We start from the raw sequence: 21,246 nt of genomic DNA, 5'->3' as shown, positions 1-21,246 counted from the left end.
TGAGTTGTTGTGCCCTTGCCCGCAAAGGTTTCTGAATTACTACAATCATCTTTTTCTTCTTCTATTTGTATGCGTTCTTATGCCATTCATCCGATTGTGATGAAATTTTGACCAGTTGTTGTGCGCAAGCCCGCGAAGGTTTTTGAATTAGTACAACCATCTTCTTCTTCTTATATTCGTATGCGTTCCTATACCATTAATCCGATTGCAATGAAACTTTGGTGAGTTGTCATGCGCATGCCCACGAAGGTTTCTGAATTAGAAAATCATCTTCTTCTACTATTCGTATGCGTTCCTATACCATTCATCCGATTGCGATGAAACTTTTGTCAGTTGTGTGCGGTTTCTAAATTATTATTATATAACATACAAAGTTTGTTGTTTGTTTGTTCCATCCAATTTTGATTTTTTTTTTAATACATATTTATAACATTAATAACGTTTTCATATTTTGGATTCGATTTTAATTTAGTGTTCTTATGTTTGACCTTTACTCCTATTATAATTATTTTCATATTGCCATATTGTATTACACAGATATTTTAATATTAAAGAAATAATTACCTCTTATTATTTTTCAAATATCTAAGATAAATATAACCACGAAGCGACCCCGTGCGAAGCCGGGTACTTCAGCTAGTTATACATAAAAATATGTATAGTTTGGGTATTATTATTATATATTTTCATAAGTCCGGAGATTTATGAATACTAAAATACAATTTTGTAACCATTCCTTTCAAAGTAACAAGTTCAAAGAAATTACATTGTAATTATTCTTTATAAACAACATTCTACATATTTATCAGAACTAAGGAAAATAATTATAATTTAAAGATAGTTTTTTGGTACATTCTAATTATGATTATAGTACATAATGTCTGGAAAATTTTAACTGCCACTTCTCTGTAGGTACCATAGTTTTCATTGAGGCTAATATTTAATAAATAATATTATATTATTATTATATTACATGTATGACTAGGGATTGCAATCTCAGACAGAATTTTGTATTCCGGAATTCCTGGATTCGTTTTCTTAAGGCTATTATACTTCAGCTGAGGCATGGTCTAAAAAGATCGTGAATACGCGACGCGCGGATTGTGCAAACGACGCGTGCCGAACAAAACATGATTTGTCATAAAAATTCAACATGCATCCATTTAATGTTATATTAGTAATAATATATTCATTGACATGTTTTCTTTTTTGAGTACATGTGTAACGTTTTATAGTCATCTTTACACGATATTAGAATATATTCCTCCGACGCAATCACAAAACAAAATTGACGTGCTCACACCTTGACTACCGTTCTCCGATTTGCAACGAGTGCGAAATTTCGTCCTACCTATTGTTGAAAATTATTTGCCGTTTCACTTATGTATGCTCCAATGTTGGGATCGAGTATAAAATTGAGAATTTGGATAATTGTGTAGGTACTCTACATATATTGTGCTCAATTCAAGTTTTGTTTGAAAGTTTTTAAGACAATCCACAAGCCCCACTCATGTTGAAATGTAGTATTCTTTGCCTGTCTCATACAATATTATCATAAATTCAACTATATTCTTCCATCAATATAAAATTTACAATGAGTTATATTTCTTTAGTTCACGAAGATACACTATATTAAAATTTTGGAATTGTAGCATTTTCAATTTCAGGATCATGAAATCAAAAGGGAACCCGGGATTGCAAACACTAATGTACCTATACATTAATAATGTACATACATTTTATGAATACCTCCTGTACTGAATTATTATTTATTATACAATAGAACCTCGATTATCCTAATAATAAAACATTATATTTTCTTCCAATAGTATTTTATGAAAACTTCACATTTTTTTACTAATCGTGTATTTTTAATTAATACCTTTTTCTTACAATTACATGGAACTGATTATCAAAAAGAAATCTGGTTCCTGATAACTGAGGTTCTACTTACTGTATGTATCAATTTATCATAGTATTGTGACAATTGTTTCATTTTATTACTTTTAGAGATGGTTTTAAAAACCTTTTCACATTATATTTTGTTATATAAATTTAATTCATAGATAAAATAATTACGCACATTTTTGTTGAGTTAGAAAAATATCTTAATGATGTAATGGAATGAAATATAAATTGTGGCAGGTTGGGTCTGTGTCTAGTAGAAGGTTATGAAGATGTGCTATGTTTTATTTGTGAGTGTATTAAATTATTATGTAAATACTACTTGTTGGTTTTTTCAGTGATGTTTTTGACATAATTTTCGATTTTTACGACTTAACTTGTTCTAATAATGTTTGTTTCTATTCTTTTGTGCTCACAATAATTTAATGATAGTATGTACCTGTGTTTTTTTTGCTTATAAATTGATAGTTTGTTTTATTCTTTTCCTCATTTAATTGATATTATAAAATATTGGTCACACAACCAATCTTTACCTGTTTTTTTAGTCCTCTGAACAATATGATTTTGAGCGTGCTGCAGAATCAATGACGACATTGAAAACATCTCAAACCATACATCTCCACTAAATACGGCACGAATTTAATCATGTCTTAAAATGCCATAATTTTGTTTCAGTAATAACGTGTTATTATTTATGTAATATATAGTTTTTAAAATAACTTTAAATTATCGATAAACGCATATTCTTGTCAAGTGAATTCAATTAATTGTGTTTTCTGTAGTACAATATCATAAGAGGCCTAAATCTTCATTAAGATTTTTTCAATCAGCCTTTCAAAACAATTCATACCTACATATGAGACCTCCCCTCAACAACACTGTATATCGATCGATTTTAACAAATGTTCGGAAAATTAAAAAAACGTTTTGAAGCAAAAAAAAGTAATGCAAATATGTAACATTTTTATTTTATTTTTAGTGGTCTACATACAAAAAAGAAAGATATCCCTGCAATAACACTGTATATCACCCCAATGGTCAAAACCTTGTAGATAATTTTCTTACTATGGAAAAAAAGACAGCAACTTAAAAATTGATTTAAATAATGTTTTTAATTCATGTACCTATATGGTTGTTCAATACATCATTCGATGCCCAAGAAGATGTACAACATTGTGGCATTCATAACTCAGAACTGCCCAAAATAGATATTATTATAGTGTTGTTGCAGGGGAGGTCTCATATTTAGTTTTAGGCCATATGGTACTTGTAAATCTCCCTATTGGCTGAAAGCCATTGTGCGTATTTTTATACTATTGGCTCCTTCAACTAATAATTACCAATATACTATTGATACGTATTGCTTTTCCTGTGATGTTTATATATGTAAGTACCTGTAAAAAATGCAATACATATTGAGTATCTGCATTTTTTTACATTACATTATTTTAGTTATACACCAATATGGCAGTAATTGGTTAGTCCAAAATATTATATTAACAGGAAATGAGAGATTTAAAATCGGGAAAAATCATAATTCACTACTCTAGAGTGAATTTGTGAGTAATATTGTTATGATGAAATAACTAATCGACTACATTATTTTAATTTGCGTTGAAATATTGTTACTCAATAAATATTATATTTAAGCAATGTGATACGTACTTTGTTAATAATAATTATTATTTTTTATCAAATGAAATTCAAGTTGTGCTTACTGTACTTAATTCTTGTACTATTAATTTATGTATTATTAACATTATAAAATATTGTAAATTTTACCTAAACAATTTAATAAACTATTAATTTCTATTTATCAGATATTTTATTATAATAAAGTAACCCCATATATGTGTACCAAACATTGTGGTATTGTATGTTCCAGGTTGAAAAGGAAAAGTTGACGAGGGTTTTTTAAATTTATTTTTTTATTATATAAAACGATACAAAGAAAATATTTTCATAATATAAATGCGGTGGTTACAAACTTATTACAATCTTTTATAGGTATAATTTAAAAATTTAGAAGACAACATAAAAAAATGACTAATTCAAAATAGAAAAAGATTATAAAATTTGTAGGAAAAAAACTTATTCATTTAGTTTAAAAATAATAATGGTATGGTAAGGAAGCTGTAACATATTATATTAAAAATGTTTTGATAATAAAGGGAACGTTAAATATTTCTAAAGGAACAAAATTTACACATAATATGTTGCCAAAATAAGTTTGTCGTTTTGTAGCTGTTGGTTTATTATTTTTAACTACATTTTCTAATTATTGATCATATTATGGTTTATAACTAAATCTAGATGGATTGTTAACATGTATCGTGCATTTTGTTTTCCATTAATTCAAAGTATGGTAGGTTTTGCAAAGTTAATATATGCCAATGAATGCTTTGAATATCTAATATGTACTGTGTAAATTATTATAACGAAACATAATATTTAAATCGATCATGTTCATTATGATAACCATTTTGTTATAATACGTAATAAATGCAATATAATAATATCTTTGGTTAATTATTATTATGAATAAAAGTATTGGATTTTTGATAAATTGTAGGTATTATAATAGTTGCCAGTAAATTGTTTACATATACCACTTTAACCTGCCAATATTAATCATAATACATATTGAGTTTAAAAAATAAATAATCATTAGTTAAAATTTTAGAATCTGGACTACAATGGTGAATATGAGAGACAGCTCCACTGCCGATGGGTGTTAATAAATACGAAATAACAAAGTTCATTACTTCTGACATTGACAAACACTGTCTAAGCTAGGCGTTTATTTAATTTAATCAATATTAACAATCAGATGATGTTAGGTCACCAGGCAATAGGCAGTTAGGCATAAAAATATTATATGTACAGTAAAACCTCGTTAATACGAATTCCATGGGACCGAAAATCGAAAAAAAATTCGAATTACGAATTATGAAATATATGGGGGAACAATATAAAAATTTTGAAATTTTTTTTTTTTTTTGGTTTTCATTAATTTCGTTTCCGATCATAGATGTGCCTACCAAATTGGATCATAAAATGTCAGGATTATTTTTATTACCTTCGTCTGTCACAATTTTCAGTGACTGGGTCATGAAATAGTGTACATTATTACGATTTATTGAATATTTTTATATGCCAGGACACTGAAATAATTTCGAATTACGAAATTCGAATTAAAGGTATGGTTTTTATGAAAATAATGTTCAAGGGACTTTTTTTTCGCGAAAATTTCGAATTACGGCGAATTTCGAATTATCAGTGTTCTTACTAATGAGGTTTTACTGTACTCGGTAAAAATGTCTATGAACATGCTCTAAAAATTTCGACATCCTATGAATATTTACAAAAAAAAGTATGATTAAAATTTAAATGAAAAAAAAAAACCTTAACTACGTTTAATTGGAGTACGCGAACAAGGCATTGTATACTTTATTTAAACATTAGACACTTATTATATATATTTTTTTCAACAGTCAGCTGGCCGTATTGGCAAGACATTAAAGGCATTCATTTTTTTAATATCCAAGAATTTAATAATCTGCCCGCAGTAAGTACTTCAAAAATTGTTCAAACTTCATAATAAATAAATAAGATTAATATTTTATTTTGTTTTCGATACAATTACTATAGTACAATCAAACTGCACTATAATAATTTCTAATATAATAAGTACGTATAAAGAATAGACAGCACAATTAACTACAACAATTCATACATGATGGGTAATATCCACTTTCAGCCTATTATGAATATCAATTCAATTTATGTTACAGAAGCGATATTTTGACTATTAATAACAAGTAATTCAATATCAACATGAAATCACAAAGCAATGAAAGCGGGAGTCGTCGAAACATATATATTAAGGAAACGATCGTGGACACATAGAAATAGATTTTAAATTTAAAATCACCAAAAATCTGTACGCTTCCATATCAATTTATTGTTTTTCATGATAGGGGTTTCGCCTTTTGGTACAGGTGATGAAAGTAGAATAATTTTACTGTTTATAATATATTAATGAAACTTGTAAAATTACCATAAAACAGTAGATATTATTGTAATTCAATACAAAGAAACATATTGAGATATTTTAGTAATACTGCCAGTCATAAGGAATATACTTTCACTTTGAAGCGACAGCGTAGTGTATAAAATATAAACATAGGCATATTCGAAGGAAATTGTTTCGGCATATCAAACTTATGTAATTTAACAATAGGATTATATTATATTATGTTGTGCCTTATTTGAACAGAGTATTTGAAAGTTGCAGACTTTATTTTGGTCCATCGCAATGGGCTCACAAATTGAAGATAATTTAGGATGCACAACGTGCATCTATCCTCTACATTTCAATCAGTCGCTGACTAAAAAAAACTATTGTCTTCAGGGTAGGTATCTAGTTATTGTACACCGAGTTTGTCCGGGTGTTGAGTTTCATAGTTTATTGAGATTCATCTTCGAAATGGTTACGCCAATCCGGTCAAAATTTAATAAGAATGGTGGCCTCGCTGGTCGAAATATTGATATACATAGTAATTTAAGTACTCGACTAGTCTACACATTGTATTTCATTTAAATATTTTTATTTATAAGCTATAACGTTATGAATCTCGCAAAGGTCTTATATATTTACAGAATAATCTTTGATAATATAGAATTATTATATTAGCGATGCCTTCTGCTATTGTAGGGTGAAATGAAATAGTAGCTACCAACATTACACGATAAATTAAGTCACTTGGATGACAGAGTTGTTTGCGGTTCTTTTGCAGTATTGTTCCAACTATTTTTTGTAGTTTCAGACGTGTTATTAGGCGACAAATTTAATTTTTCTATAAATTTAACCATATCTGAATTAGACTGGACAGTTTGATCATTAGTTGCATTCATATTACTTTGTTTGTCTATCGGGCGGTGTGGAGAATTCTTAGTATTATTTATTGTCGTTTGTTTGCTTGCAGAATTTCCACATGATAATGTATTATTTGATCTTGTGCTAGTATCGTTGACGGATACTGAGAGAATAGACTTACTTTCTGTTTTTTTATTTTCCGTTGGAATTACAGGATTCAAATGTTTGCCATCAATTGCTACACTGTTAACGCAACCGGCTTTATCAATTTCTGGGTTAGCAACTGGATTATCAAAAACTGGGTAGAAATTCTTTGATGGAACACTGGAATCACTCGGTTTAGGATTTTTTCGTTTAACACTGGGCAATTTGATGGGGATGTGACTAGTGGATGATGTTTGTTTGGAAGCGCTTCCGTTTTCTTTTAACCTGTCATTCTGACAAGATCCTGTTAAATTATTACTTTCCGAAAGGTTCGAAATATTAGATAATGGAACATTATTTGGGTGGGAAGGTGTTAAATTCTTCGATTGTCCTACATCAGAATTTTGGGAATGAACATCACTATTTAGCTTATTTTCATCGACGTCCGATTTCACATTCTCATTGTTTATTTTAAGGTTATAACTATTTTTCATTGTGTTGTCACCGAAAGCTTTATTTGAGAATTCTGTACGAATTGAATTACTATTAGAAGCTTTCCTGTCTAATGATTCTATTTCATCTGTGATAATACGATTTGGAAAAACATTAGTTTGATGATGTGTAGACTGATTGTTGGCGGGGTTAGATTGGTTTGTATGCTTGGGTGAATCACCATCATGGCTCTTAGAATCGGGTTCAGTCAGTTTACGGTCCGTTACTGAGTCTCTGTCTAAGCATTTAGTATAGTCACTATTCAGTTCAGTTGATTGTTTCACGTTGGGATTTGAAGGGCCGTCAATGTGATAAATTTTATGGGTGACATCCGAATTGGCATCCGGCATTCGAATCTTTTCCCTCTCCCTCTGAGTTTGCACAGCGACCCACACGTCTTTGAGTTCTCCGGCAAAATCTCGATCTTTTAGAACGGAAGCTTTCCCTGTAAGACGGAGATTCGGATTCATGGCCTCAACAAATTCACATAAAAGATTTACGAAAGCGTCTCGCTCCTGGAATTGAAAGAAATGCACAATTATTCATAATATAATAGAAATAAAAACAGATTAGTAGAGCTTTTAATGGAGTAGGTAAATCTAAAAGCAAGAAGTATTGTTTGTTTACTATTCATTAGAGTCCTTCTATTGGCATCAGTATATTGAGATACCTATAAGAATTTAGAGATAAGGTTTAATGATTCTATTATAGTTATCATTCTACAAGACATCTACAGTTGCAACAAGAAAAACTTTTAATATGTTCTGTAATGTTGGTAAAAGCAAAATAGCTTACCTCGCGATTAGTAGCATTCTTGCCATTGACCTTAAGAATTTCTGGATTTACCATGACAGCAAATACTAGCAGAGGACCCTTGTCACTATTTGCCGCATAGCCTTGAGGGATCTAAAAACATGTTTTCAGTCTTACAAATGTGTATTTCTGATGAATTTAATTCAAAATAACCAGGGATTCAATACATTTGTTTATCCATTCATTAATGAATGAGAAAATCGATTATTGAATGTTTCGTAAATTTACTTTTGCATTTGACAGTTGAAAGTGATATAATCAACCAATATAAATTAATTAAAAAAAGACAATATAAAAATATATAGTACTCATTCACAATAATTTAATAAAGATCAGAACCAGTTTTGTAAGTTTAGCAGGGATGTTATCAACTGAGACATCATAATAATATTATATTACATTGTTTTATTTTAATCAATACAATATTTTTCCACTGAGAATTGACAATATAAAATTTGGCCCAAGCCCTGTAGCATTGGAATAGAAGAATTTTAAATAAATACATTTTACAAACAAATTGAATTAACTGTTGGTTGATTTTAAGAGTGATGATTGAAATGATATCTTGCCAGTAGGTAGGTACACGTTATTAATGTTAATGTATAAATAGAAAAGGATTATTTTGTACTTGTCCAATCGAGTATGAGATTTTCGAAGTTGGAAGCTTTGCTCAAAATTTACCTGCATTCCACCGTAGAGAGGAATCGGATCAGTGTGGTGTTTCGGATTAGCGATCTGTTTCCAACTCAAAACATTGATGTAGATCTTATCGACAGTGTCTTTGATGTAAGTCAGGATGCACATATGAGGCTGCGGCGGATTTCTGAATGGCTTAAACCCGCGAAGACCCCTCGGCATTTGCACCGGAACCGCTGACTCGCCGTTAGTGGTTTGATTCTGTGACCCTTCCATTTATTGAGTGAAAATTATACAGACCACGATATGTCTATAGGCTTGAAGATTCCCCGAAAGCCATGCTAGGAACTAACGAAATGAACACAGCTCAACATTATGTATATTACAGCCATCGATTGACAGTTTAATTACACAGCGCAGGAAATAGACATGTTAGGTTATCAGTTTCACTCATGTCACTCTAAACTTGATAGGATTAATTAAATATATTAGAAAAATGGAGTGCAAAAATATGTAGAAAGGTATCTAATTTAAAAAGTTTCATACAAAAGTTATCTAAACTCAGCCTTTGTTTATTTTTTCACAACAAAAACATCGAAGGGAGGGGTAACTAGCGCTTCACTTGTCTAGAGCTACGGATGAAAGTGACCATAGAGAATATAAAAAGTGACACCTCTCACTCTGTGTTATTTTCTGAAAATCTGAGCCATAGATAATATATATATGGTGCTGCCATATTTTTAACAGTGATTATTGTATAGCCTGTGTACGGGTAAAATAAAAGATTTTGTTTCATAAAAAACTCAAATATAATAATATTATAGATGTGCTATAATAATTAAGAAATAAATATTTTAATTGAAATACTAAATACTAAATTGAAAACTTAATAAACTAAATTTTAATAATAAATATGACCATAAAATATAATGTAATAATAAGATGTGACCCTGCAACGAATTCACATTTTAGTACATTTTTTTACAATTCGAGTGCTTAAAGTCAGACAACGTTATCTATAAAAAAGTATACGTAAAAGATAACGTTATTTTACATTTACGGCTACATGATAGTCAAACAACGTTATGTCAATCTTTTCTAATTTCTTATTAAATCGTCAGTAAAGTTGAACGCTAACTACATAAGTTACCCTTATTTTCATATTTTTTAAAACTATCCCTATAAATTTTAACATCATCATAAACTAGATAAATGTACAATACACAATAAATTATAAAATATTAACATTAGGTTTTAAATAAACATTTCCCTTGTTGAGATACATGAATCTAAAATAACGATTTTTGGCTCCCCTGTAAAGTTGCACTTTTGTAGATAGTGTTGTTTGACACTAAGCCCTCGAATTGTAAGTTTATCTTTGAATTAAAAAAAAAACTTTTTAATGTTTTCAGATACATATTTATTAATTAATACAATTATTGAAATTGTAAATTATCAAAAAAAAATCTCAAATTGCAAGCTTCGTATTTTTCCGCTAGGCTCTCTGCTGGCATGCCTCTCCCCCTTAACTCTCTGGTGTTTGATGGACTAATGAAAATAATTATTAAGCTCACAATCAGGGAACACAAAAAATAGGGAAGATGATGACCTTCTGGGTGTGGCTGTAACAGGATATAATTCTCGATAGTGGAAAATATGAGATAAATTTAACTCATTACACGCGTTAAGCAATACCTATTTTATTTTCAATAATTATGTAGGTACCTATGTATCATAATAATTTAAAATGTTTTATATAAACAAATGCGTATTCAATATTGGTAAAATTATAAATTCAAAGCGTTCACGACATGACATAAAATAAGTGTAAAAATACAGAGAAATGTGAGTTAATAATACAATAACTAATAAAATAAGAAATAAAATAAGAAAAGAAATACAATGACAAAAATAAAAGTAAAAGTAGATGGAAGCACACATAGTAAATTATTGATAGACCCTATCTTAAAAGCTTATAAAACAACGTCCACCCAGCGCTCGAAATGGAAAAATTTACGAACCGGAGCGCTCAACAGTTTTCTGAAGATTTTTACCTAGTAAAGTTATCAAATTTTATGTGTTTTTATTTCAAAAAACATAAGTGTGTTAGATTTTCTATTATATGGCCTATCCAGCTAAGACGGTCAAATTATTTATTCCACGAGACGGAGCGATAATTTTACCGATTTCACGAACAGGAACGGCGCTCCGGTGCGTTCCGGTCCATTTCGACCCCTGCGTTCACCTAAATTCACCTCAAGCAAGTGGAATATATCAATATATTGCTATTGATTTCAAAGCTGTTGTTTATGGCGACCGACTTTCGCATTTCTATCTTATTAATCTGTTCTGTGCTGACCACTGACTGCAAATTGTATGCATGTACTCATTTCTCACTCATTCGAAAAGAATAAATGGATAAAAAAAAATAATATCGAAAGCGTTTTTCATTTTTATACAATAAAAATATAAAATCGTCACTATTTCTCGTATGTATTGGAAAAAAATACAAAATGGATTTCCAATACAAATAATTGAAATATACATTCTTCTTCTTCCACACTGTCACGTCCCAACATTGGGGCATAGAGCAAGCACAAGTTGGCGCCACTTCCCTCGGTCCATCGCCAACTCCTGCGCCTCCCGCCATGTCAGACCTGCAGTACGTAGGTCGCTTTTGTAGCATCGCTGCAGGGTGAGGGAGGGCCGGCCACGGCGACGGAACCCTTGAGGCTGTGCTACAAGGGTACGAAGTGCCGCACTCTTTGGCGGCATCCGGAATACGTGTCCCAGCCACGTAAATCGTCTCTTCGTGATAACTTCAATCACCGAAGGCTGTTGTGTATGCTCACGAACTCGGGTGTTTGTAACGCGGTCGTACCAATGTACCCCTAAGATTCGGCGGAGACATCGATAGAGAGCGGCGCTATTATACTTCATGACTATGAACATTTTAATTTATATAATTGTCCAATATATTTTCTGATTATTATGTGTCGATACTCGACAGCTTTATTATTAAAGTAGATGTATTGAAAATCGCATATAATTCACTGTATAAGCAGTGCTCGAAATGGAAAATTTCACGAACAGGAACGCTCGACAATTTTCCAAAAATGTGTGATATTAGATATAATAATATCTGTAATATAAAAATATCTTTTACTTTTACATGATGTACTTTTTTTATCATCATCTTCGCCCAATACGCTATCGGCTATAACAATTAGTGGTAACATACAAATATAGAGTCATTTTAGTTTACGAAATCGTTTTCTAAAAAATACATTAATAATTATACAAATATAAATAACTAAACGTATATGAATCTAATTGGAGTGGGAAACATTATTAAAATACACGAAACAATAGACAAACTAATCACAATTTCCCATTGGTTTCATTAGTAGTTTGAACAAAAATATGCAACTAAGAGTGGATAGAAATATGAGTGAAGATTCTTCGGTTTAAACAAAATACATGCCGCTTTTTTCAAAGCTCTGATTTTTCGTAAATTCGAAATATTTTGATTATGGTAAACTATTTTTTAATCAAATCAAAATCCATCGTATACGAAAAAGCAATGGCATGGTTTTAAATAAATTAATTAAAAAAGTATGTAATACGCAAGATTTACAAATGTAGCATTATTTATTAAATATGAATCATTTTAAACAACCTCAGAAGTGTAGGAACATATTATTAGAAAAAAAATATTTACATCATGTGGACATGTAGGATAATTTATTCTAATAGGTTTCCAATGTTATAGAAATTGTTATATACAGGGAAATTTTTCATATATTTATCCTATTGGATTCTGATTGATTTATTTAAATATTTTTATTTCGTATTGTACCTTAAACAATACAATTTTTTTTAACATGCATACGATGTTCACGAATATGTATCTATATTAATTATGGAATTATTTGATTTAAGTTATTAAATCTATTATAATATTAGTTTAACCATCAAAAACACAGATCATTCAACCCGAAAAATATCCATATAAAATTAAAACAATAAAAATATATGATAGAAGATAAAAAACACAACTTAAAATTATTAAATTTGGAAAAATAAGGAGTCTAATTTTGTCGCTTCCTCTGATGAAAACGCTTATCATTGGCTGCATACAACTTAATATTGATAAACGACCAATGAACGACCTCGATTGCATTATGAAATACAAAAACTATGAACGCGTCAAACCCATGTAAATTTCGATAACATAATAATATGATAAATGGACAATTCGGCCAATTATGGTTGTCTCGATACAAAATTTAAAGTTTCATTACAAAAAACAATTGCCTACCACTGCAGTAAAGATAATATATGTATTGAATGTGTTTCATTTAAAAATTTAAAAGTTCCAGTGTGCATTATAACTATTACGTTATTAACTCACTATATTTAGGCATGTAACTTAACCTTAACTGTATTAAAATTATATGTTTGAACTTGCAAAAAAGTAAGTGTCTCGTTTTATAAATTAATAATACAGTAAATCTACATTCCAATGTAAAATAGCTTCCAACATTTCCTTACAATCATAAAAACCTTTTTTTTCAAAATACATTATTGTCCCATACGACAATGCAATAAATCTTACTTACCCCAGTGCATTTCTTTGTATACAATTTTATTGTTTTATCACCATTGACGCAAAAGAGTAATATGTCTATTGGTGCATTCAAGGCCAAATTCGTTGAAAAAAGTATTGTCTTGAAAAAAGGTTATTTCTCAAATACGCTGTCTTACACTTACTCTATCACTATTTCAAAAAAACTTAAGTAAATTATGTACGGGTCATAGAAAATCCAGTGGTTCTAAACCAGTAAAATTATTTTTTAATAAAAAAAATATTTATGTTTTTGTACCTTTGCACCTATCAATTCATTTTCGTAAATTTTAAATCTAACTCGGAACGTAATAATATTAAGTATGACGCTTGAGGATTTTACTAGACGACTCGCTGTCCGTCGGATATTTTACGAACCGGTACGCCATTTTCGAGGTTTTAACGAACAGGAACGCCATCCTTAAGAATCCCACGAACAGGAACGGCGCTCCGGGGCGTTCCGCTCCATTTCGAGCGCTGTGTATAAGTACCCTCAATTTGAACTAAAACACAATTTGAAAAACGTTAATGTAGTATTTCACACTGCCTTTAATCTAAGCGGTGGATAGGGGTCCCGTCAAATACCCTAGCCCAGTGGTCGGCAAACTCATTAGTCATTAGAGCCAAATATCAACAGTACAACGATTGAGATTTCTTTTGAGAGCCAAATTTCTTAAACTTAAATTATATACGTAGGTAGTAAGTAGGTACACTGCTAATTTACTTAATAAACTTTAGTTAAAGTTTTAAGTCCTAATTAAGTTATAGGTAGGTACACTGAATAAAACTGAATATCATACGTAATAATGATCTTATTTATTAATAAAAATTAAATTGTAAGTCAGGTATCAATAGAATTAAATCATGACAATGACTGACAAACTCAATGTGAATAATAGCCTTGCATCTCCTTCTAAAGTTTGGGTAAGTCAGGTTCGTATGTTGTTGATTTAATTTTACGCACGATTCCAGGTTCTCATCAATAAATCAATTTCTTAATTTACTCTTGATTTCCTCTCTTGGAAATCTTTTTACTAACCACAAAACTTGCAATATTAACATTGTTGACAGATTTTATTCAGTACCTAATTAAATACAGAACTTTATTTTTATTGACTCTTCTCCTCAGCTGCTTTCTTCCTTGCATCATCGACAGAATATTTAGCGCAAAATTACGAGTTTTTAGTTGTATCTTTCTAAATTTCAATGCGCCAATTTTTCCCGACACATAAATACAGGTCGGTAAGCCATTTAAGTTTTGAATAAACGCGAAGTCTCGGTCTATTCAACATTACATTTACGGTTATACTCTTCCATTTTCTTTGCTTCTTCTTTGTAGCCATGTCAAATATGGCAGAGAGCATCTGTGGCAGAGCCGCACTCAAGGGGCCAAAGAGCCGCAGTTTGCCGACCACTGCCCTTGCCTGAGGGCCCGTTTCAGGATGTGGGGGCCATGGTGTAGGTACACCGAGTGCAATAGACAAAAGACCGATAAACAAGATATTAGGCTGTATTGTATTGAGTAGGTTGTGTATAATTTAAATGCAATAAGACTTTTTTGTCCATTTTCGATTAATATGTTGGAACCTTAATATTGAAAAACCAAAAATCTACGACAAACATTCGGCGAAAAGAACGAATACACCCACTACGGTGGTGGTGTAAATCAAAAGAACATTTTTTCGGTGGAATTCGGCATAAATATTGTAGCTCTCTAGACCAGTGTTCCCCAAACTTTCGACATCTGTGTACCCCTTCTATAATTTTCGTAACACTGAGTACTCCTCGTCAAAGAAAAATGCATATAAGTAGGTACTTTAATAACAATCAAAATATATTTATATATTCCTTTTGTAGTACATACACAAAATAATAATAAACGAAAAATAAAATTCATTCATAATAAAATATAAATAAAAGTTATATTATAAAAAATAGCATTCATTGGTTATTAATTTTAATCTGAGGTGCGGTTCCACACCCAAAAGGCTGTGCCTTTTTTTTACGTAATGTCTACAAATGCTGAAAAAGCAACTTCACATAGATATGAAGTTGGAAAAGTCAAGATGTATTTCAGGAATGTCTCTGTTAAAACTGGATACACATGTTGCATTTGCAACCTAAATGATGTTTAAGTACACTCCTTATATTTATTTTGCAAGAATCCGTCTGAAGCTAATAATTCCAACAATTGCTCTTCTTCCGCATGCGATAAACCTTCTAGCATGGATATTGTATTAATGTTTGTTGCACCAGGCGTAGCCATAACCTGGTGCAGCGCGTACCCCTACCAAACTCTTCCCGTATCCCAGGGGGTACGCGTACCACACTTTGGGAAACACTGCTCTAGACCAAGCGGGTAGCACAGCCGATATTATTTAAGTAATCTTTTAGCATACTAGGTACACATGTCCAGCATGGTCGCTGTTCAATTCCAATCCGCCAGTCGCTGATGACACGCTCAACGGTTACCGCCACTATGCCTCCAATTTAATAAAAACTAGGAGAAACTGTACAAATATATCGCCGTGTATTGTGAAAATATGTAAAAATATTTATATGAAGAAGAAAAAGAGCCTATGGGACTAATTTACATTCTCCTCCTTGGCCCCCCCCCAATAATAAATCCTGGGTGCGCCACTGCTGAGGAGAGTGATTCCTCTGTAATTATTGCACTGCTTTGGCACTGCTCCCTTTCCCACACCTCGTGCAGAAGGTCACACAAGGACGGCAATACAGCGCTCAGTCCGCAGAGCAGAAATTCTGCATGGATGCCATCATCTCCAGGAGCTTTCCTGCGCTTCAGTCTTTTGACAGCCTCTTTAACTTCAGCAGTTGTCGGAGCATCTTTGCAGAATCCCGATGCAGTAGTGATTCCGAGGGCGGTGATCTCCGATGGAATATCGAAGAGATGCAATGGAGGTGGGCGATTCAAGACATCACTGAAATGTTGGCGCCATAGCTCCTGGATCTTTGCAGGTTCAGTGACTGTCACTCCGTCTGAGTTGCGTAATGCAGTGACCACTGGACGTTTCCTACCACAAATTTGTATGGATTACTAACAAAATAAATATACCACTACCAAATTAAATTTAGACATAACGCGACCCGAGAACTACAGGGTTCTAAGTGAACAACTGCAGCAAAAAAGTTATGGGCTGTTGAAGTTTTTAACGCTTCTATTTTGTTAATTGTGAATGTTTTCAATTATTTTTTTGATTGAATATATCAATGATGGTACTGCTATGTTGTAACTATTAATAAAACTACGTTAAAACTAGTTTTTAATGGTTAATTTTATATATCATAAATTCAGTTAGAACTCTGTCCACCTGAAACTCAAACAAATCGCCTTTACTACAAGGTTCTAACTGAAATTTGTATAGAAATCCTGGTGATGCAGGACACATAGTTTCACTTTTCATGTTAAAATAAATAGAATTCTTGAAAGTTATCTAATATAATATTTTTTTCCGGAGAAAATGTATGGAAATTGTTGGGAAAATGGGAAATTTGGAAAAACTGAAATATTTTTTTGTAATTTTTGTTTAATACCATTTTAAAATGAAAATTATGTTGAAAATATAATTTAATAAAAATTCAAAACTATTGTTGATGCAACAAGCCCAATGTTTATTGTTCAATTTCAACTGGCTTGTTGTCTTCATCTACATCAGATACATTTATTGTAATTGTGTAAGTATACAAGATTGTTGTTACTAATGGCTGAGGGAATGTAGTGTAAAAATTCTTCTATTAAATTATTCGCCTTAGTTTTAGAATAATCTTCAAGCCAGCAAGAGCCATATCTTTCAGATCCATCATAACATCATAATGATATTGTATAATTAATATACTAAATTTCTGTAGTGTGGGAATTCTCAGGAATTAGGGATTTTAGAATACAACATAACCATTTCTTCACCCCATCTACTGAGATTTGAAACATCTCAAATATTTATATCACTTCCAGGAAGACTTTTAAATCTAAAAAATTAAATCAATGAATGCAATAGCCTTTAAATACTCTCAATATTTAGACATTATTATTAACAAAAGGTTAAAGAATAAAGTGTACAATGTTCGTTCGACATTTATATTATTAAAATAATCAATTTTGTAGGTATTGAAATTAACGGTTTGTGAATATGTAATTGTAACATCGTTTGTAACAAAATTTGAAAAAATAACGATAATATAATTAAATCTTTCTTTCGTTTCATAATATTATAATTCATCTATTAGTGAGTTCACAATTTACTGTTAATAATATCAAAAATCACGAAACATTTTTTGAGGTTATGTATCTCGAAGCTATAGTAGTTTATGTAAATACTCGTGGTTTATTGTTAAATACACTGCATGAAGTCTTAATAATAAATTTAAAATACAAAACAACATGATTTTACTCTTCATATTGAAATTTAAACCATTTTAACAGATTTAAATGTATCCACAACCACGAAATATCAAAGCACATAGAACTTTGTAGAATGACGGATCTTTTTAGATTATGATAGAACTCTGTAGTACCACAGATATTTTGAAAAGTGCACATAGAACTCGGTAGTATTGGGGTTTAATGAAAAAATATAAGAAATATTGACCTCATATTGATACAGTATGTAAATAATGTGACTTGGAAGACTGCCTCATTATTACTTTAGTTTGGCCAAAAATCGTCACTTAGAACCTTGTAGTTCTCGGGTCGCGATAAAAAGCGAATAAATAAGGTAAGTATGTTACACAATTACCCAAATTATCAGAGTCTGAGCTACCAATTGGTTGCTATTTCTGATACCATGGCCTTCACATCCTGAAGCGGGCCCCCGGGATAAAATCTTTGGCGGGCCCCCCTACCTATCGCTAAGGATAAAGGCAGTGTGACGCTCTACAGTAGCGTTTTCCAAATGGTGTACGCGGTAAAATTAATGTGTATATTTAGTGTTTTTTGAATATATACATCCATTTGAATTATGGAGTTGTCGAGTATTGATACACAATTAAAAATTGTATCATACAACCACATAATTTAAAATAATAATATTATTGGAAGGAAAATAGCGCTGCAGGCGACTTTTTTTACTATTTAAACAAATTTGCAATGTGTGTTTATCCCACTTATCTGGTCGACTCGACTCGCCGGACCCCTTCTGAGCCTGAGCCCCCAGGCTAGAGCCCTGTCAGCCCCCCCCCCCTTGTGGGGGGCCAAGTCTGACACATTTGGTTTGTACCATTTAGCAATACACAGATTTATTATTTTCACACCATTTTTACTATGCTATTGTTGTACAACATGTAAACAAAATAAGTTTAGCTATTTCTATAATACATACCAAATGATTCTCCTCAATTTGCCGCACTTCGAGTAACTGCCGCCCCCAAGCGACGCTCAATCTGCCTACCCCCACGGGACGTCACTGCACTTGGATTATTCTTGCAGGCAGCAGATTCCGCATCCCGAATGAGGTCATCCAGGCGTCGGCGCTTATCGCGGCGGGCAGAACGCTTTACCATGCGGTCCATTGTCTGGTATTCCGCGCTGCGCTGTGGGTCGTATGTACCATTGTCTCGCAATTCTTTCAAGAGCTTCCTCTTCTCAATCATCTCCCATGTATGAGGTGACATCCAGTCCGGCCTGTGCGTATGCCGCTCTCCTAAGGCAGTAGTTGCGGAGCTCATTATAGCATCCCGGAATAATATCCATTTTCCTTCCAAGGGATCTGAGTCGATGGAAGACGTGAGAGTTCGAGCGTCATATAAGCGCTTCCGCAGCTCCAGCTCATAGGTTGCACGCACATGGGTATTTTTCAGTTTTTCCACATCGAGTCTGACCGTCCTTTTGGGTTTTGGGACTCGTTTGAGGTCTATACGGGATTTACCGACCAAGAGTTCGTGGTCACTGTGGATGTCTGCACCTCTATATGTCCGCACGTCTAGCAGTTCATGCCGGTATTTCGCTTTGACCAAAATGTGGTCGATCTGGTTTCTTGTATTACCATCTGGCGATGTCCATGTATATTTGTGAATGGTCTTATGAGGGAAAAGACTACCACCAATCACAATACCATTCATTGAGGCAAAATCTACCAGACGGGAACCATTATCGTTCATTTGGTCAAGGCCATGTTTTCCCAGCACAAAGGGTCCACGCGAGGGGTCAGATCCTACTTTGGCATTTAGATCGCCGAGGATAACTGCATGATCACAGCTGGGGATATTTCCAGCGGCTTCCGCCAAACTTTCGTAGAATGTACCCTTACCTGCATCGCTAGCAGCCTCTGTGGGAGCATAGCACTGCAGAAAAGTGATGGAGCCCGACTTGGTCTTGAAAGTAGCACGGAGTAGACGTTCGGAGATAGGTTCCCAGCTGGTGAGGCACTTGCAAGCTTCCTTGGACATCAGCAATCCGACTCCACTACGTCGCAATGTGGCGTGTCCGGACTCCGGAGTACAATAGACGAAACCCACGAATAAACTTCTCGCCAATGCCAGTGAGTCGACAGTCACTGATCCCGAGAACATCTAACTTGTATTGAGAAAGTATTTCTGTTAGATGCTCGGCCTTTCCAGGGACATTTAGAGTACGGATATTGTAGGTTCCAAAACAAAATCGTTTACCGAATTCAGGCGAGGTCATCAAGATGGAAACGGGGGTCCGAGGCTTCCCTGTGCTTGGATTAATCTGTTGTTTTAGGGTGTGCAGGTGATCATCCCACAGCACCCGAGTTCACTGGTGGGGCTGCCACCTTAGGGCCCGTGAACATGCCCTGGTTTTCTGTAGGGGTTTTTCTTCCCGTAGCCAGAATGTACTAGTTTTTAGGCGCTGGTGATTCGCCTTGCACCCTCCTCTATCTGCTACAGCATGCTGCGTTGCCTAGGGACCCCCACGGAGAGGTTAGAGGTAGGATTTGTATATTTTGGATAAGCACACCTGATCTGGCATCAAGGCATACCCCACTGAAGTCATACCAACCTTTGGCCCCTAATATACATAGACTTCTTATAAATTACATACATACTTAATTAGGTACTTAAATATTTGTTTTATTTTTTATATAATAAATTGATGTTTCCAGTATTTAGTGTGATCCTTTCGCCTGATATAAACTAGCAAGTTTTTAATCTCAAAAGAAGATCGTTTCTAATCACGACATCAATACGGTGAAAAATTTTTGAGAGCAGAGCAGACTAATAAAGCGACTATTGCCTAATCCAATGATACTCAACCTTTTTTTTCTTCGGGCCAAATACATATATTTGTAAAGTAACGCGGGCCGCAACGAAAAAAATCATGAAACCCCTCCTTTTTTACAAAACATTTTTGAGATTTTAAAAATTATGCGTGTTTTTTTTAAATTAATCGTGTGCAATAGCAACACTCTTATACCAGATCTGATGTGGACCATAATGACAATCCTCTTCGGGTGTCACTATTTGTGCGTCAAAGTCGAAACAAATCTCAAGATATACAAAATTCCTGATAATAAATGTGTTTCGGGCCGCACATAAAAGCTTAAAGGGCCGCATGTGGCCCGCGGGCCGCAGGTTGAGTATCGCTGGCCTAATTCATAAAATCTAGGTTCAGCAGCATACGACGTGGGAAATTTAATTAAAAATAAATCAGCCCCATTCCAGGGTTGTAGAAATATACTCGCCACTTCACTACATATTATCGAGAAATTTCGAGAAAATACTTTAATTCACGCTGTCCAATAATAATTTTCAAAAATTGTGCTTTTCGAGAAAA

General features: G+C 32.9%; 2 protein-coding genes across 2 annotated transcripts; both read right to left on the bottom strand.

Annotated features, from left to right (window-relative positions):
- Window positions 1–1,524: 1,524 nt before the first annotated feature.
- Window positions 1,525–9,515, bottom strand: LOC147068430 (uncharacterized). The gene is made up of 3 exons (XM_085953126.1): window positions 8,915–9,515; window positions 8,216–8,326; window positions 1,525–7,935 (listed from the first exon to the last, which is right to left on the bottom strand). The coding sequence occupies exons 1-3, from the start codon at window positions 9,143–9,145 to the stop codon at window positions 6,667–6,669; spliced, it is 1,611 nt and encodes a 536-aa protein (XP_085809252.1). The 5' UTR covers window positions 9,146–9,515; the 3' UTR covers window positions 1,525–6,666.
- A 1,605-nt stretch (window positions 9,516–11,120) lies between these two features.
- LOC147068429 (uncharacterized) lies at window positions 11,121–19,898 on the bottom strand. Its single transcript, XM_085952984.1, has 3 exons — window positions 18,913–19,898; window positions 16,201–16,531; window positions 11,121–11,234 (listed from the first exon to the last, which is right to left on the bottom strand). The coding sequence occupies exons 1-3, from the start codon at window positions 19,896–19,898 to the stop codon at window positions 11,121–11,123; spliced, it is 1,431 nt and encodes a 476-aa protein (XP_085809110.1).
- Between the last annotated feature and the right edge of the window lie 1,348 nt (window positions 19,899–21,246).

The sequence above is a fragment of the Rhyacophila brunnea genome, unplaced genomic scaffold (genome assembly GCF_057557595.1).
Source record: "Rhyacophila brunnea isolate RB1 unplaced genomic scaffold, BYU_Rbru_1.0 scaffold_3, whole genome shotgun sequence".
In the NCBI taxonomy this organism is placed as follows: Eukaryota; Metazoa; Arthropoda; class Insecta; order Trichoptera; family Rhyacophilidae; genus Rhyacophila; species Rhyacophila brunnea.
The sequence above is the reverse complement of the archived record's forward strand: the minus strand, read 5'-3'. Positions and strand labels throughout refer to the sequence as shown.

Bases quoted from the DNA above. Each gene is read 5' to 3' on its own strand.
- LOC147068430 (XM_085953126.1), bottom strand. From the start codon at position 9,145: ATGGAAGGGTCACAGAATCAAACCACTAACGGCGAGTCAGCGGTTCCG. The intron at 8,327-8,914 runs GTAAATTTTGAG...ACATGTTTTTAG, and splicing joins CTCTCTACGGTGGAATGCAG to ATCCCTCAAGGCTATGCGGC. The intron at 7,936-8,215 runs GTAAGCTATTTT...TTTCAATTCCAG, and splicing joins AGAATGCTACTAATCGCGAG to GAGCGAGACGCTTTCGTAAA.
- LOC147068429 (XM_085952984.1), bottom strand. From the start codon at position 19,898: ATGTCCAAGGAAGCTTGCAAGTGCCTCACCAGCTGGGAACCTATCTCC. The intron at 16,532-18,912 runs GTCCCGTGGGGG...AATTTGTGGTAG, and splicing joins AATAATCCAAGTGCAGTGAC to GAAACGTCCAGTGGTCACTG. The intron at 11,235-16,200 runs GTGTGGGAAAGG...TACAATTTGCAG, and splicing joins TGTGTGACCTTCTGCACGAG to TCAGTGGTCAGCACAGAACA.